Source organism: Mus caroli, unplaced genomic scaffold, assembly GCF_978045245.1.
Source record: "Mus caroli unplaced genomic scaffold, Mus_caroli_1 scaffold_7, whole genome shotgun sequence".
Classification (NCBI taxonomy): Eukaryota; Metazoa; Chordata; class Mammalia; order Rodentia; family Muridae; genus Mus; species Mus caroli.
The window spans coordinates 65547860-65565000 of record NW_028227262.1 but is presented as its reverse complement, the minus strand read 5'-3'; the positions used below and the strand labels follow the sequence as shown (position 1 = coordinate 65565000).

The 17141-nt window shown below is 51.6% G+C and overlaps 2 protein-coding genes across 2 annotated transcripts; one reads left to right on the top strand and one right to left on the bottom strand.

Moving 5' to 3' along the window:
- The first annotated feature begins 820 nt into the window (after positions 1 to 820).
- Ankrd53 (ankyrin repeat domain 53) lies at positions 821 to 7282 on the top strand. The gene is made up of 6 exons (XM_021165308.3): positions 821 to 1234; positions 1321 to 1450; positions 1729 to 1928; positions 4132 to 4296; positions 4677 to 4797; positions 6569 to 7282. The coding sequence occupies exons 1-6, from the start codon at positions 1029 to 1031 to the stop codon at positions 7238 to 7240; spliced, it is 1494 nt and encodes a 497-aa protein (XP_021020967.1). The 5' UTR covers positions 821 to 1028; the 3' UTR covers positions 7241 to 7282.
- Positions 7283 to 7801: 519 nt separating this feature from the next.
- Positions 7802 to 14751, bottom strand: Tex261 (testis expressed 261). The gene is made up of 6 exons (XM_021165430.3): positions 14588 to 14751; positions 13953 to 14032; positions 12647 to 12800; positions 11188 to 11255; positions 10387 to 10489; positions 7802 to 10240 (listed from the first exon to the last, which is right to left on the bottom strand). Exons 1-6 carry the CDS (start codon positions 14655 to 14657, stop codon positions 10125 to 10127), a joined length of 591 nt encoding a protein of 196 aa, XP_021021089.1. The 5' UTR covers positions 14658 to 14751; the 3' UTR covers positions 7802 to 10124.
- Between the last annotated feature and the right edge of the window lie 2390 nt (positions 14752 to 17141).

The window sequence follows — 17141 nt, the reverse complement described above, 5'->3', positions numbered from 1 at the left end:
AAAACATGTCAGAGGCCACGGGGCGGGGCAACGGGCAGCTGAAGCATGGTGGAGAGCAGAGGCGGCAGCAGCGAATGGGAGCTTTCAAAGGCAGCAGCGAATGGGAGCTTTCAAACATCCTGCAGAAACTGAGGATTGCCGAGATGGTCAGGATTGAGCTTTCCCTCTGTGGATGAGCTTCCCCGTGGCTGACCATCTTGGCTTCCCTTCTCCCTGCAGGCGTCTTTATATCATGGGATAAATAATAGTAACATCTGTTGGAAATAGTTCACCTTTAGCTAAGACACAACATTTCACTTCTGGGTCGCTTTGCACCTCTCCAAACCCCGACTCAGAGTTATTATTTTTTGGATTTAAATAAAATAATGTTGGGTGCTGGCAACCTAACCTAGCCCCTCTGAAAGATCGTCAAGTGCCTTTAACTTCTGGGCCATCCCTCCAGCCCCTGAGAATCTCTATTTTGTACCTCTGAAGATCATAGTATACCCTCTCTCCTTCGGTTTTCCCAGGACACACATATCCTCCAAAAGCACAGGGCAGGGTACACTTCTCCCAACCAGGCTTTGCCTCCTAGTGTCTACTGGGTTCTAATAATGTAACCTCTGGAGGGCAGAGCTGTAGGCTTACACCATCATCTCTGGCACCTCCTTTGAGATAAGATCTAGTTGTGTAGCCCAGGCTACCTTGGAACTCTCTATCCTTCCGTTTCCCAGGAAAAGAAGCAGAGTGGAGTTGCTCTGCTTTGGGCAACCTGTGTGACGTACCTGTTGTCCATTATGCTGCTGCTCCGAGGAGGACGTCATAATTTAGTATGTGGAATTGCAGAGAGAGCTAGTTAATACAACTTCAAATACAAACGCGCTGCCTGTACACTTGGGCCCTGCTTTCTATGAGCAGAGATGGAGACAATCCATTTCCCGATTGCGCTTTCCGTGACATCTCTGTGATCCCAATTGAGGCTAAACCAGGGTTGCAAACTTCGTCCCTCCCTTGAGTCCTGGCTGGGGCCAAAGGCGTGGGCGGGTGGCATGCCACGCGCCTCGCTGCGTCGTCATTCCAAAGCCAGTACACCCCCTAGGAGCCACACCACTCCGCGCAGGACTGGGCCCTCAGATTCCAGAAGGCGCCCAGGGACAAAAGTGCAGCCCCGCCCATCTGTACAAGGAGGCACGCGGCAAGCGGAACACGACTTGAAGGTTTCCAGTCCCAACTCCGAATCCTCGCAGCAGTACAGGTGGGCGGGTGCGCCGGCTGGTGGGGGGTGTAGAAGCCCGGAGTTGTTCTCGGCCTTCCGGCTCACTCTGGTCTGGCCGATCCTAGTACCTCCGAGTCTTGGAGCCATAAAGTGATCGCGAACTACTCCGAGTTTTTCGCAGCCTCACTGGGCAATGTGGACTGGCTTCGGTTCTGTGTGAATCCGGAGCGCAAGGAGATTATAGTCGACGACAAGGTAAAGCTTGCAGCATGGTGGCAGACTGAAATTTCCCAACACCCAACCTAGTACTACCCGTAGAAAGGCCACCTGATGAACTGCCGCTGGGGAGCGCCAAAGTGACCTTTTCTATGTTGTGGTCCTAAATCCACTTGTAGAAGGCCCATTTGGAAGCAGAGAGGTAGGGGGATAAAGGGTTGTGAACACCTCCAAGGGACACAGGGACCGAGGAAAACCCCAAGCCTGAAGGCGGGGGTTGTGGGCCCCGCCCCCATCCTGAGCTCTCCACTTCTCAGGGCTTCACAGCCATCCACTTCGCAGCCCAGAAATGCCAGCTTTCCTGCCTTAAGGTCTTAATAGAGGACTACAAATATCCTGTGGATCTGCCCACCAACAAAGGCCAGACGCCCCTGCATTTGGTCATCCATAAAAACAACAAATCGGACATCCTCCCCTGCATTGACTACCTGCTCAAGAAAGGGGCAGCCATCAACTCGTGAGTCCGGCTTGCTGTACGAAAGACACTTGGGACACTGTGTCCCCAGGCAGGGGGAGCCTTGCAGGACCGGATGAGGGGTTGTGAGGACAAGGATTCCTGCCTGGAGAAAGCAGTCAGAGAGAGCACGTAGTGTCCTGGTTAAGAGACTGGGCATGCAGAGAGGGCAGACCCAATTCACAGAATTTTAGCTCAGACAAACTGTGGGTCTGCAGGCAAGTCACTCTGCCCCTGAGCCTCCGTGGTTGGTTCCCACACTCCGGTGTGTTCACAGTGGGGCCTCACAGATACCGCTGTGGGCTTGGGAACCTTGATGTTCCCCAGGTGTTCTAGCTTGACGCTAAGTTCAGGGACTGGCTGTCTTCCACTGAGGTTGGGAGGATGAATGTGCCTGTCCCACATCACTTCTGTGATAAAGGAGTTGGAGTTACAGGCATTTGTGTGCTGGAGGCCAATCCCAGATCCTCTGCAAGATTGCTACATTCTCTTAACCACTGAGCCCGACTCTTTTTTTTTTTTTTTTTTTTTTTTGGTTTTTCGAGACAGGGTTTCTCTGTATAGCTCTGGCTGTCCTGGAACTCACTTTGTAGACCAGGCTGGCCTCGAACTCAGAAATCCGCCTGCCTCTGCCTCCCGAGTGCTGGGATTAAAGGCGTGCGCCACCACGCCCGGCGAGCCCGACTCTTAACCACTCCAGCCTTACTTTTGTGGCAAGGAAAATGCATACCAGAGCCTGCTTTGTTCACCCAGAGTCCTTACCAAGCATTCACTATGCGCTAACAAGCACCAGACCCAAGCTGGGAACATAGCCATAAACACAGGGAACCAACCCCAGTCCTCACAGAACTGATTTCCTAGTAACTGGAAAGTTTGCTAATCAATGAAAGATTGACCACAATTCCGAGAGCTCTGAAGAGATCAATGGGTGGTAGGTGAAAGCACGGAGTAGAATCTATTTATAAGAAGCAATGGCCTCTAAGAATGTTGTTTTTCCTTCTTTCTTCATCATTTTTAAAAGTGTCTTGTGTAATCCAGGCTACCCTCAAACTGCCTATGATAGCCAAGGAGGATTTGAACTTCTGAGTCTCATGCCTCTGCTCCCCAGGTCATGCCTGGTTTGATACAGTGCTGGGGATTGAGCCCAGGGCTAGTCAAACAGCCTATCAGAGGAAGTGCATCCACAGCCCCAGGAGGTGACATTTAACTATAGCCTATAGGGACTGGGGAGATAGCTCAGTGGGTAAATTAGCGCTCATTGTGCAAGTGCAAGGAACTGAGTTCAAATCCTCAGCATCCAATGCCAGTTGGGCATGGTGACCTCTTGTATTCTAGCCCACGGGAGTCAGAAACAGGAAATCCCTGAGCTTAGATTAGCTGATTCAGTGTGCTCTGAGTTCAAGTGAGAGACCCTGCCTCTGCATATAAGGTGGAGGATGATAGAGGAAGATACCCATTGTCAACTTCTGGCCTCCACACAGTTGTGTATATATTCATATGCACACCCCACATACACACATGTGAATATGTATACACACATACACACATCACACACATTAAAATGAACTTCAGCTTGTGGACCAAGTGAGCTAACCTTGCCAAAAGCCCAGGGGAGCCAGACTTGGTAATTCATATCTATCTGTACACCCAGCACTCGGGAGATGGAGACGGTAGGAGGGGGGTGGGAACCGGGGATTCAAGATCATCTTTGGCGAGCCGGGCGTGGTGGCGCACGCCTTTAATCCCAGCACTTGGGAGGCAGAGGCAGGCGGATTTCTGAGTTCGAGGCCAGCCTGGGCTACAGAGTGAGTTCCAGGACAGCCACGACTACACAGAGAAACCCTGTCTCGAAAAACCAAAAAAAAAAATAAATAAATAAAAAAAGATCATCTTTGGCTACATTGCAAATTCCAGATCAACCTGTAGTACAAGAGACCTTGTCCCAAAAGTCACTGAGATTGGTGGCTCTGAAGCAACCCAGGGCACTGTAGTTCCTAGCTGTCCTATTCAAACACATCCTATACTTTGTACTGCTCATTGAGGCTGTCCCTCCTCCTTAGAGAAGGGAAACATGAAGCCCTAAGAATAGTAGGGTATGAACAGGGTCCTCCATGGTGGTGGCAGAGTGGGGCCTGGAAGTTGGCTTGCCTGCCTATCTAATGCCTTTACCCTTCTCTTCCGCCCTTCCCTTTGGTACACCCTACAGGCAGACATGCAACGGCTCCACACCCCTGCACCTGGCTTCCTGCAATGGCCTACTGGGATGTGTTAAGCTGCTGGTACAGAGTGGAGCCAATGTGCATGCCCGAGATGCCACGGGCTTCAAGCCCATCGACTACTGCAGACTTTGGAACCACCGTACCTGTGCCCGGTGAGCCTGTGACAACCACACCAGCTCCCACTTCCTCCTGCAAGGTCCTTCTCCCCACCCCCACGCTGAGCCTGGGGTGGCTTGAGGAAGCCAGGTGTCAGTTGAGTAAAGTCTGGGAAAGAGGCCCCAAGTAGGATATTGTCAGCATGAGCTTTGCCTGTCCCCACCCCCTTCTTTGTCTTTGCCTTCCCCTGTTCTTCAGTCAGGATCCAAATCCATCAGACAGTTTTTTCTTCTCCCTCCAAGGGCCCCTGGGCAAGGAGATGGGGTGCTTTGCTCTTCTCTGCCCTGGCAATTCCTCCCACCCCACTGGCCCACAGAGCCTCACCTCAAGGGAAGCCCAGTTCCTACAATCTGACACGCCCTCACCTTGGTGCCAGGTTCTTGAAGGATGTCATGTGGAAACATGATAAGAAGGTCTTTGCCCAGGAGATGGAGAAGCTGAGGACCTTGAGGGAGAAGCTGACTATTCTGGAGCATCGCTACCTGACTGAATACCAAGTAAGGGGAAGTTCCTCCCGGGCTGGGTTCTGCTGCCAAACTAGGGCCTTCTTGCCATGGTGAGAGGAGCAACTGGAACACTCCACTCTCAGAAGAAACCCCTGCTCCCCACCAAATCCTCCCTTATAAGCCATCCCTTTAGGCCAAAGGTCTTGTTCTGTGCCAGAAAGCAAGTGCAGCCTGAATTATGGGGCACTCAGAGTCCTTGTTAGACACTGACCTTCTAGGACGAGGATCTCGAATGGAACTGGACACTTCCTAACATTGGGGTACCTACCCATTAAAAGAAAACTCCTAACAGATACCCCAACTTCACTGTACACTAGACTCCTTCTAGGTCCCAAAGGCCAGCAAAGTGTGGTCCTCCACTCAAGGAACTTAGGTGCTAGGGAGAGGTAGGTTATGCATCTGAGGGGAGGGTCCAGGAGGGTGCCAAAGACGTATCTTTGAAGACTGACAGGCATCTATCCATATGGAGTAAGGAATGACAGGCTCACAGACAGAATCACTGTGATGGATACATGGGGCACTCGGGAGCACTGTCGATTTGGGGATCAGGTATAAGTTGGGTAGACTGACAGACTAGAGGTTTGGCAAGAGTCCAGACCAGTGACAGGGCAAGGGTTTAGCAGATATAATCATGGAGCATAAAACACTTAAAACAAAACAGGAAAATTAAGGCTTGGATTCTTTGTTTTTGTTGTTTGTCATTGTTTGTTTGTTTGTTGTTTTGTTTTAAGACACGGTTTCTCTGTGTAGCCCTGGCTGTCCTGGAACTCACTCTGTAGACAAGGCTGGCCTCAAACTCAAAGATCCACCTGCCTCTGCCTCACAAGTGCTGGGAGCATACGCCACCACAGCCCAGCTCAAGAACTTGGATCCTTAAGTGAATCCTACAGAGGCTACAGGGCCCTGCCATGGTTGTACTCTTCCAGTTGTCCCAGCTGTGCCTCTCTAGTCTGTGTCACCCAGCTCTCCTGGCTCTTCTGGTTTTGTGTCACCCCGCCCTTCCAGCTATCAGGTTTTCTGTTGACCCTAACCCTACTCAGCAGCCCCCGAGCAGACCTCCACTCAGCATCTCCTGTCGGCCTCAATGGGAGCACACAGCCACTACTCTTCCATTGGCTAGAATAAAAAGCAAGCCAGCTGCTGCCTGACTTGGGACTGGGCAAGGCTGAAGGAATTAGGACTCCTGGCTTAATCTAATCAGAACCTGCCTCTGCAGCTGGGTCAATCTCCAAAGCACCTGATTACTTAGCAACTGTGTGGGAGTGAGACAGAGATAATAGGACAAGGACATTTCCACACATGTGGAAGTTCAGTGCGAGCAGTGGTGAAGATAGAACTCTGGCTAAGTCCCGACCACCCAGTCTGGCAGCCAGGCACTCTCTCTCCCCAAGGTCACCTCCCAGAAGCCTGTGCAACCCCATTACTTCCATCCAATGCCAGGCCTGCCAGCCCTTCATCCTTTCTGGGGTCCAAATCAGAGAGCAAGACTTTCCACTGAGGCTGGGGCTACCTCTGGGGAAATGGTACCTTCTCTCTGCAAAGCTGAGGTTGTCCCTATGTCTGTCCTCAAGCTGGAGGTCTCCTATGAAAGTCTTTGTCTCCTCCATAGCCTGGGAGCCCAGTCAGAAAAGGAGATGCCTCCTCCATCCAAACAAGGCTCACATAAGGCAGCAGGGAACGTAGACCTGAGGTTTCCCAGGATGCTAGCCACGGGGTCTCCTGCCCATAAATGCCACTGCCCTTGTGCCCTTCATTGTTGCAGAAAGAACATCAAATTCTGAGAGAGGCTCATTTCAGAAAGTGGCTCCAAAGCAAGGCCCAGACCCTGGGCTCTGCCGACTCCAAGCAAAAGGCTGGTGTCCGACCTTGGTCATTGGCCTCCAACACTTTAAGATGCCCAATAACTGAAAGCCTCCATTATCCATCTGTGGAAGCTCAGCTGAAAAACTTGCCCTCACCCGTGGTGCCACCCAAGCCCATCTACAAGCAGACCACCATCAGTCGGCCCAAGTTATGGAACTATAGTGCTAACCCTGCCAGGTCCCCTATCACAAACATTGGCCACCCACAGGATATACGCCTGGGTGTGCACCCAGAACCCTATAAGGAACATGACTTCTGCAGATTCCTGGAGGTGACTCGAAATAAACATGGGGGTGCATGCCTGCGCACAGTGGACCGTCAGTTGGTGACACCTGTACCCCAGCTGCCTTTTGAGATGATGGTCCGGGTGCTTTACCCAGGGTCTCAACCCTACAGGATGAAAGTGCCCCAGGGCTTGTATCCACGGGACATACTCAAAGTACTTGAGAAACGGCATGTGGGAGGTACCTGTACCAATACAATGGCCATGACCCTACGTGAGACATTTGATAAACCCTTCCTCGATTCCTTGGAAGCTTGCCGGACTCGAGTAGCCCCACCCTCCAAGTGAGTTCTCACATAAAGTTGTTCTTGAAGCCTCTGGTGAAGGCGCAAGTGTTAAGATTCGTATTGTGGTTAGAAATGTGGTAGGGTTCTGGTTCCCAAGGGCAGAAGCCACCCCTAACTATCCCTCTTCCCAAAAGCACACATCCTACCTCTCCCTTTTCTCTACGAAGAAATGGCCTAGCTCCCTGGGATGTGTACATCTAGACAGAGCACAAGGTTCAGAGCAGGGGGCTGGTAATGTCCTGGGACACAGCAATGTAAAGTAATCCCCTGGCCCTCAGGTACCTTAACCTGCCCTAGCACAGCCAGGGACGAGGCTTCCAGGACAGGAAACTCCTAGGCATTCTGCCATGTGTCCTTCCTGGCAGTGGGGACAGCTGATATCCCGAGCAGGCTTCTCTGCCCATGCTTCTTGCTCATGGCCCCACTGGGGGTATATGAAGCTGCAGTTCCAGGAAGCTGGGCAGCACGTCTGCCAAGAGAGGAAGACTTGTGACTTTGATGTGAAACCTGTCCAGGAAGCTGCCCTGGACCCCGATGTGCCCTGGTCACACACTACAGCTCACTCTTTAAACAAAACATTTATTGAGTGCTTTCCATGGGCCAGGCGCCAAAATCAGGTAGTTGATAATACAAAAACCCAAGGGCTTTCCCTGCCCTCAAGGAGCTTCCAGTCTAGTGGGGAGACAGACCATAGGAGACCACGCCGCAGGCCAGTGAGCCTAGAGATCTGTGTGGCAGCTGGGGTTAGGGGAGGAGAGGGGACACTCAAAGCTCCTTGGAAGAAATAAAATCTAAGAAGAAAAGCGGCAAATTACCAAAGTAAGTGGAAGGAAGAGTATCAAAGCAGCTAGAGCCATAGTCTCTGTGTACAGGAGGCTGGGGCCCAGAGCCCATGACAAGTGGTGAAGCCAGTAGGGACCCAGGAACCTCACACACCATTCTAAGGAGTCTGGACTTTATCCTGAGGGCAGTGGAGAGCTGGGGAGAGTTGGGGGGCCTAAAAAGATTTGGCCAACCATGCATTTCAGAAAGAAACCCAGCTGGTGAGAGGATAAAGAAACATAGGAAACTGTCAAAACAAAATGAGGTGAGAGATGACAGTAGGGTGGCTCAAATACAGAGATACCAAGAATAGATCAGATAGACTTAGGCAGAAAGAGAAAGCAATATTCTGCCTGGCTCCTGAGCCATCATGAGACCAGGGACGAGGCACTGCAAAGAGCAGGTAAACAGAGCAGACACTAAGCTCAAATGGTCTCTGTGCCCAGAAGGCAGCAGAACTGTGCTTGAGCTAGGAAGTAGCTGGGACTGAAGATTGGCTCTGACTTCTTCCACAGCATCCCTTAAGCTACCAGCACAGCTGGGCTTCCTGAGGAGATCAATCCACAAGACAGTAAAGGAGCCCCTGTGTGCACAAGGTGAGAAAGAAGCCTCTATAACAGAAACTGTGAAGGGACAACAGTCACACCAGTGCTCAGAAACGTGAACCAGGAAGCAGGCCATCAGCTGTGCCAGCGACCCCAAGACCCAGCCGGTGACCTGTGATGAGTTGACCTGGGTTCGCTTGGGAAAGCCCCTGTCTGAGCAGTAGGCAGGATGAACAAAGATAAAGAAGTGGAGAGCAGAGCAAGTTGGGCCAGCCTGAGCCCACTGGTAGGCAGCCGCCCCTGTCCTATACCTTCATCCACTCAAGTGGCAGAAAACAGGTCTGGCAATCTCACCTGTAGCTGCAAAACAAATTCAGAGACTAGCGGGCCAAGATGCAACAGAAATGCAAGAGCCAATGAGATGCAGGATGCATAAGAAGATGCTGAGGAACTGGAGTCTTCCCCATGCCTTGTCCATCTGGGCACCTGCCAGACTCACTGTGAGGTACGAGATTCGGCAACAGGGAGGGGAACTTCATTCCATATACTGCTGAGCCCCTGCAAGGCACTGTATGTAGTTGGAGTGCAAGGTCAACAGATGCTGGTCTGTGCCCGGGATGAGGCTCACCTTCTTAGAAGACAGAGCTTACATCCCTCCAGGAGCCGGAAGCGCAGGTGAGTGTGGCCTGTGTGCTCTGAGCGGCAGCTTAGGCTGCCTAGAAGCCAATGTTTATTTTTTTTTTCACCGAGCCTGATATAGAATTTACCAAGAAATCTCTCCTTTTTCTCAAAGGAAGACATAAATAGGGTATTGTAGATGGTCTACATCTCTAACCCAGCCACAGACTTTCTACCCCTCCCCCACCCTGGACTATCACAGTCTGGGGAAGGAGACACGGAGAGGAGGAGAAGCCTCAGAAAAACTGCCTTTGCCCACTCATTCTCATCCCTGTTCCCTTCCCACTTAGGGCCATGAGAATCCCTCCAGAAGGGCAAGAGCCAGAAGAGGAGTCCCTAGAGCAGGCTAGCCCAGTCTAGGCAGAAGGTTAGCAGGCAGAGAAGAAGATGAACTTCTGGGGTGTTAAGGCAAACAGTGCCACCTAGAATCTTTATTCGAAAGGGAATCAGCATTGGACAGGACCCACATTTCAACAGCAAAATGCACTTTTCCTGGAAGTGCCGACCCTCAGCTCCTCCCTACGGTCACCTGCCTGAGAACTTGCTGTCAGTTCCCCAGCTTCATACTAGCTTCCCTGCCTGCCCCATCCAACCAGACCCAACTCTGGGGAGGGGAGGGCTGGGGACATAGCCTCCTGGCATAGCAGGCTCTGCTACCCTCTCTGGTGCCCCTGGCAGCATTCAAGCCTCCTGAGGAGGGTGGGGAACGAGGCTTCAGAACAGAGGGGAGGGAGACCTGGGCTGGCAGAAGACACCTTCCAGGCTCCCAGGCACAATTAGCCCAGAGTCCCAGGGGCCTGGCTCTCTTGGTCTTGCCCCCCACATGCCCTCCCCAAAGGGTCAGTATATCTTCTGCCGACTGGGTAGGATGGCCTCTTTGATGAAGGAGAAGACAACCAGGATGCCTAAGCGCTTGCCTCGCTTGCCTTTGGTGAAGTAATTGGAGACCACGTCATCTGTGGAAACACAGGCAGGGAGATGAGCATGCGTGCGCATGCATGTGTACATGTGTGCAGAGTTCTCATCACCCAAAGCCCTAGTGTTTTCTCACAGGGCTGACGCCAGCCACCCCCCCCCCCCCACCTAAGACGCCCTTCCTCACCGCCTGGCTGCATGGTGGAGGGCAGGACATTCTCCCCAGCCGAAAGTGACACGAAGAAAGCAAACGGGATTATCCACAGGCAGAATGTGAAGTAGGCCAGGACCTGGTGACAGGAGAGACTGAGAAGGGAGAGCCCAGGGTGCCCCCAAAGGCCCACCCTATCCCTGCAGGGACTAGCACTCAGGAAGCAGGACTCTCTGACACAGATGCTGGGGGAGTCCCTCTCCAAAGGGACACTGTTCTTGGGGACTTCAAGTGGGAGGAATCCTGGGGAGGTTCTGATGGGGCTGGAGCTAGGGGTGGGTCCTTGTGAGGTCTGGTTCACACAGGCCAGCCTGGTGCCCCTTCTAGGCTTGAAGATGACTCTACTGAGGCACCCAAAAGGCACACTGGGGGAGAGGAGTGTCCTCCCACCTTGCCAAAGGGATCCCTCTGTTCTTCAGACACCCTGCCTTCTAAAATTATTATTATACTTATTTGCTTAAAAAAAGAAAATAAAAACAAAAAACAGGAGCTGGAGAGGTGGCTCAGCAGTTAAGAGCACTGACTACTCTTCCAGAGGTCCTGAGTTAAGAGTCCCAGCAACCACGTGGTGGCTCACAACCATCTGTAATGGGATCCGATGCCCTCTTCTGGTGTGTCTGAAGAGAGCAACAGTGTACTCATATACACAAAAATAACATAGTTCCTGAATGGAGTCGGTTTTGGATCACAGCTACAGTCACAAAGAGGATCATGTAAGTCCCTTACACCCCCACCCCTGCCACCACGACTATGTGCTAGACACCGGGTACATCTTACCTCTGAGAAAGGATAATACTCTTCTGCAAAAAACTGAAATGCCAGGTAATGATTCACCACCACTAGCCCTGTGGGGATGGAGAGTCCGGTCACAGTGTGCTCACCAAATCCAGAAGGCCCCAAAACTGGAGCCCCGGGTCTCAGTCTTGACTCTACACCAACCCACAGCATGGCTCTGGGCCAAGGGCACTACCTAGACCCCAGTCCCCATCTGTTAAGAACGGGTGCTCAGCTCCAACTTCCTCACTGTGGACGGCAGCAGCAACAGAATCAGAAGGTAGACTGGAACATTCCGGCATGTTATAAAAACAAGGTTTGCTTTGTGTTACAAATAATCCACGATCGGGCCATTGCTCTCCCAAGAGCCAGGTTGGAGACGAGATCATGAGTAGGCAGAACACACACCTCAGTGGAATGTGCTTCATGCTGCCCAGCAGGGAGAAGGCCTCAGATAGAGACCAGATACTCTCAGGGTTCCTTAGAAAGCTAGGATGGGGGAAGACACACCAACCTATCCTGCTGTGCCCCATACACTCTTCCCTAGTGTGCACACGTTCATGACACAGAGCAAGTAAGGGGACAGCTGCTCAGAGGTCCAAAGCCCGTCGTGCCTCCACAGCAGAATGAAGGGCAGGCCCCAGAAACAGTGTCCCCATACCTATGTCACAACTACATGTCTCGTTTCTGCCCTTTACCATGAAGACAGCACTCTGCCGTGTCTTGCACAAGGCTAAGGGATGCTAAGACATAGATGACACCTGGTGCCGACAAGGTACCTCAGAAAAACTTGCCCAGGCATCCAAAGGGCAGGAGAAGGGAGGGACATAGGAAGCCAGAGGAGCCTTCTGGTGGCCAGAGCTGCTTGCTGGGAGAGCTACAGGGGGCTTGGCACTGATCAAACTCCCACTAAACAGGTTCTGAGGTTAAAATTATACCTGACATCGACATGCCCCAAACTCTAACAATCGGCCCTTCTACGGCTAACATTCAGATTTCTCCTAGACTCAGAAACCTAACTCTAAAACACACCCCACACCACCTGCCATCTCGACTCAGTCTACAGCAAGGCAAAACAGCAGTGCCTGTGGCCAACCACTTTCTAAAACCTTTCTCACAAACATCTGTGTGCATCTGTGACCACCGCATCAATCAGCTGGGTCTAAACAGTCACTCCGGGATGAGAAGTGACTTTCCAGGGACAGGAAATAGCGTGCTGCTCTTCTTTCCCAAACCCTCCATCTAACTTGACTCTTTGGCAAGGTCCTCCTGGCTGGAGCCCTTCCCCTCATGAGGACTAGGCAGGGACAGGCTCTAGGGTCCTCAGGAACGAGCAGCAGTGTGGCCTCCTGCAGGACCTCAGCCGCCGCTCAGGCGCTCCCCTCCCCAGTATCAGGTCAGTGTCTGGGACAGAGTGCCCACATCTAGTCACATCAAGTCCTCCCTGCTTGCCCCCTCTCACCGCATGACAGGATGAAGTTAGGTGATGTCAGCATGATGAAGGGGAAGGTCTGGAGAAGGCCAAAGTAGACGAGGTTGGTGAAAAGGCCCACGCCAATCATGCTGGTGGGGAAACGCTCAAAGACGTAGAGGCCAATCAGTACTGCTGTGGAGAACTGAAACAGGCAGAGGCGCTGGCTCAGGGGACCTTTAGGCCTCCAGGACTGTCAGTCCCTGCCTGCTCTGCACAGCGCTGTTACAAATGCACTTTGGTTTTCTTGGTTCACAGAAACCACACTCAGCTTTCAAAAAGGTGGTCTCTCTGAAGGTCACTTCTAAAACATTTTGGATGGTGATCCAAAGTAAGGAAAAAAAAAAAAACATTTTATACATCACTCCACCAAACACATACCCAACGTGACGACAGAGCGCACACTCACTTTGCCTGCTCTCGTCTTTACTGTTAGCACTGGTTTTGGAGCTGGAGCTGAGGATCTTACCGAAGACTGCATGCATGCCTGTACCCCCATGCCTCCTTTCATAGCTTCCTTGAATGCTAAGCATGATCTTCTGAACCAATTACGTAACCCAGTGATGGAATCCAGCAGGCAGTCGGAGAAAGGCTTCAGTTGTCAGCGATGAAAGGTCTAATTGCTATACCAACCACACCCACAGACTGAGCCAATGAGCTGGCTGTAGCCCTGTCTTTACCACAAACTACAACCCCAGGCTACGTTGAGAGTGAAAGTAGCTGCAGATTCTAGGCGACTGAAAGGTGAACTTTTCTGTCCAAAGGTATCCATCACCCCCCCCCCCCGCACCTCATTCTTCCTCACAGCCTCTCTGACAGGGACAGGGACCAAGTCTTCAGGAAAAGAAATCTCCCATGAGGGAAGAGAAAGGGCCAGGCATTCTCCCTTAGGACAAGTCACACTGAGTGGAGAGAGGGCAACAGCTAAGCAGTACAAACTGTCCTTACTGTCCCTATAAGTTCTAAGCCTGGGCTGGGATTGGGGACCTGGTGCTAGAGACAGTGGACACTGTGAGACAGCCACATGAAAGCGAAGCCATGAATACCTGTCAATGAATTATCTGCACTGTCACCTTAAGGAATGGCAGTAGGTTGTGGTTGTCCACCTGAGGCTGGAGGGCCAGGGGTGATCTGGACCCAGGAGCACAGATTGTAGGGCAGGGAAGCAAGTGGGACGCCCTCAGATCCTGGGTTCTCAGCACCAAAACAGCCCCAGCTCAAACAGCCCCCACTTCCTGTTTCTGATGTAGGGCAAGCAAGCCCTGGGTGACTACTCCAGGGAAAAGCGGCCACTTACCCAGATCATGTATTTGATGATTCGGCTGGTGGCCACCGTGTACTCTTCTATCAGCTCTGCAAGGTAGTACAGTCCAGCCGCTGGGTAGGAGAGGGGGGTCCCAGGGGGAGGGGGACAAACAGGAAGAGATCAGCCAGGGACACTCCCACCAGCCTGCTTATCCTCTAGTCCCCCACCAACCCTCCTCAGACTCCAGGAAGTCGGGAACAAGCCAAAGCACCCCTGGGATGTCCTTCTCATCTGCACAAGTAGATAGAACTTTGCCAAGACAACTGTAGAAAGATTGGATTTGACCGCACAGCATAAAGTTAACCTCTGTTCCGGGAACCTTAAACTCCACTCGTCAATCAACACCTGCAGAACACTTAGTTTACAGGCCGGGTGCTGTACATTAGCACACAGCCGGGTGAGACAGACAGGGGCCTTCCCCCGTCCCAGCTGGAGGGGACAGGCTGAGTAGGGAGCCCAGAGCTCCGAGAGCAAGGATGCGTCTCGGGAACCAAGCATCCCCACCGGAAGGTTCCGCGGAGGTCCAGTAGGACCAGCTCGGGGTCGTGAGCGCCCAGCTGCAAAGAGCAGCAGCGGTTGGCGGCTCGGGGAATCGGGGCGCGCGTGGCCCGGGTCAGCGCTCTCACCGACGGCCAGAGTGATGAATGCCACCTGGATGAACAGCGACAGCCAGCTTAGCACGTACATGAACCACATGGCGCCCCCCGGGCCGCCGGGACGGGCCTGCGCGGTCCGGCTCCCGCGACACTGAGCGGCCGCCGCCGTGCTGTCCCCGCCCAGAGGACGCCGAGAGGAGCAGGGCGGAGCGCCGCGGCCCCTGCGCCCCCGCCAAGCCCGCGAGCGCCGCTAACCGGCTCGGAGGATCAAAATCGCGCTGCACCCGGTACGGAGCGCCTACACAGAGTCCAGATTGATTGGGACCAATCCTGGCTCGAGCCTGACTCCGCGCAGCCCTGGATCCTAATTTTCTGGGAGAGAAAGATTACCTTCTCTCAGGTCACACACTAGGAAGCCGCATAATCTGGAATCCCAGGTGCCTTTAAATGGTCACCTTCAGCCCTAACTCTCCCTCTAGGCTGAGGTCTTTTGCAATACAGGTCTGCACTTTTGCTTGGGGACTAAAGCAACCGCTAAGCCCTGACTGTACTTGCGACACCGCAGGCAATCGTCTGAGAGAGCACCACCTAGTGGCTGACACAGGCAAGCTCCGAGTGCCAACATGCCTCTTTAACTTTTTGTTTGTCGTTTTCAGGAAGGGAGGGTCTCATAGCTCAGGCTGGCCTTTGAACTGTCAACTCTCCCATCTCCAGCTCTCAGTTGGTAGGGTTTCAGATGTGTGGAGTCTCCGTACTAGGGCAAAATATAACTTTGGTTTTGTTTTTGTCTGTTCGTTGTGATTAAGGGTTTCTATGTAGTCCTGGAATCTGCTATGTAAATCAGGTTAACCTTGAACTCACAGAGATCAGCCTGCCTCTGCTTTATCCCAAATCCTGGGATTAAAGGTGTAGAAACATCATGCAAAGATCTTTTTTTTTTTTTGAAACAGCCTTATGTGCCCCCAGGCTGGCCTTGGTGCCACTAAGTAGTTTAAGATGACTTTGAGATGCTGACCCTCTTGCCTCAACCTACTGAGTGCTGGAATGGTGGGTATTATATGTTAAGGACTAGGTACAACATTAAGGCCTAGGTAACTGACACCTGGCCAGCCTGCCATTATAAGGAAACTTGCTCATGCTTCTGCTGTTACTAGGAAACTTTCTAATGCCAGGATTGTTATGTATTCTGTTATGTTCTGTGCCCTAGGAAACCAATCACGATAGAAATCAGTAGAAATGCTTTGCATGGTTACTCAACAGCAAGTTTGGGTCTGAAGTGACCACCCAACAACACTTTCTGCACCTGAGTATAAGCTTTTATGGGATTTGCTGTTATAAGCTGTCCCTGGTATGAACCCCAACAGAAGAGATATAAGAAACTATTTAAAATAAGACCTCCTCCATTTTGAGTAGGGGTCAAGTAAAGTTTAAGTTCCCAAGACTTCCCTGGGAACTAACTTCCTAATTGGCAGAGAGAGAGAGACAGGTATGTGGGCAACTGATGTCCTGGTTAACAAGTTAAGATATGAATTTTAGTCAAAACAAATCCCATCCCGGTAGACAAGTTAAGATATGAATTTTAGACAAAGGCAAGTTCCCTGCCACTGTTGAATACCCTAACCAATGGGAGCAGGACAAGTGTACACAGAGACATCTTCCTAAGGAAATCCCATCTATCCCTAAATCCTGATTGGTAAAATAACATGGCACAAAATGTTTGCAGCTTGGGGCTTTACAACCCTGGAGGATCTTAACTTGGAGTTATGGTTTGTCTCCTGAGCCTGAATCGATCAGTCTTGGGGTGTGGCATTCAGTAACCCATCCCTAGTAGACCAAGATCAGTGTCTGAGTGGCTTGTGTGGCAATTCCTAGACCCCCAACAGGTATGTGCCACCATACCACACACAGAGTCAGATTTCTTGATTCATTAAGTGCTCATTCCTAAACAAAACAACAAAGGAACTGGGCTGGAGGGGTGCTTCTGTGACTAGGATCACATGTTGCTCTTGCCGAGGACCCAAGTTTATTTCCCAACACACATGTCAGGTAGTTTACAACCACCCATAAATCCAGGTCCAGGTGAACCTGAGGCTTCTGCCTTAATTGGAAACCTATACTCAAGTGCACATACCCTACATGGACACACTAATACATACTTAAAAATAAATAGGCCACACACAGTAGTGCATGCTGTTAGTCCCAGCACTTGGGAAACAAAGTCAGGCGGATCTTTGTGAGTTTGAGGCCAGCCTAGTTTACATACAAAGTTCCAGGTTAGTCAGGGCTACATAGTGAAACCCTGTCTCAAAACAAACCATAAAAATCTTTAAGTCAAGGAGGGAGGAAATGTAGATATGTCCTCTGGTCTTTCTTCAGAACTGGAGAGAAAGGGACTTGGGGCCCCTGAAAGCTGAGTGCACCCACATTTCAATGTACCTGCTAGAACTGGTACACCAGCTGGGTGCTGCCATTTCTCCTGTGTTAGAGTCCAAACTGGCCTGGCCAGCCAGGGCTGAAGATCTGAACTTCCTTTGATGGCAAGAAAGGCAAGCAGGAAGAAACAAAAAGTAGGGGGGTTTTTTGG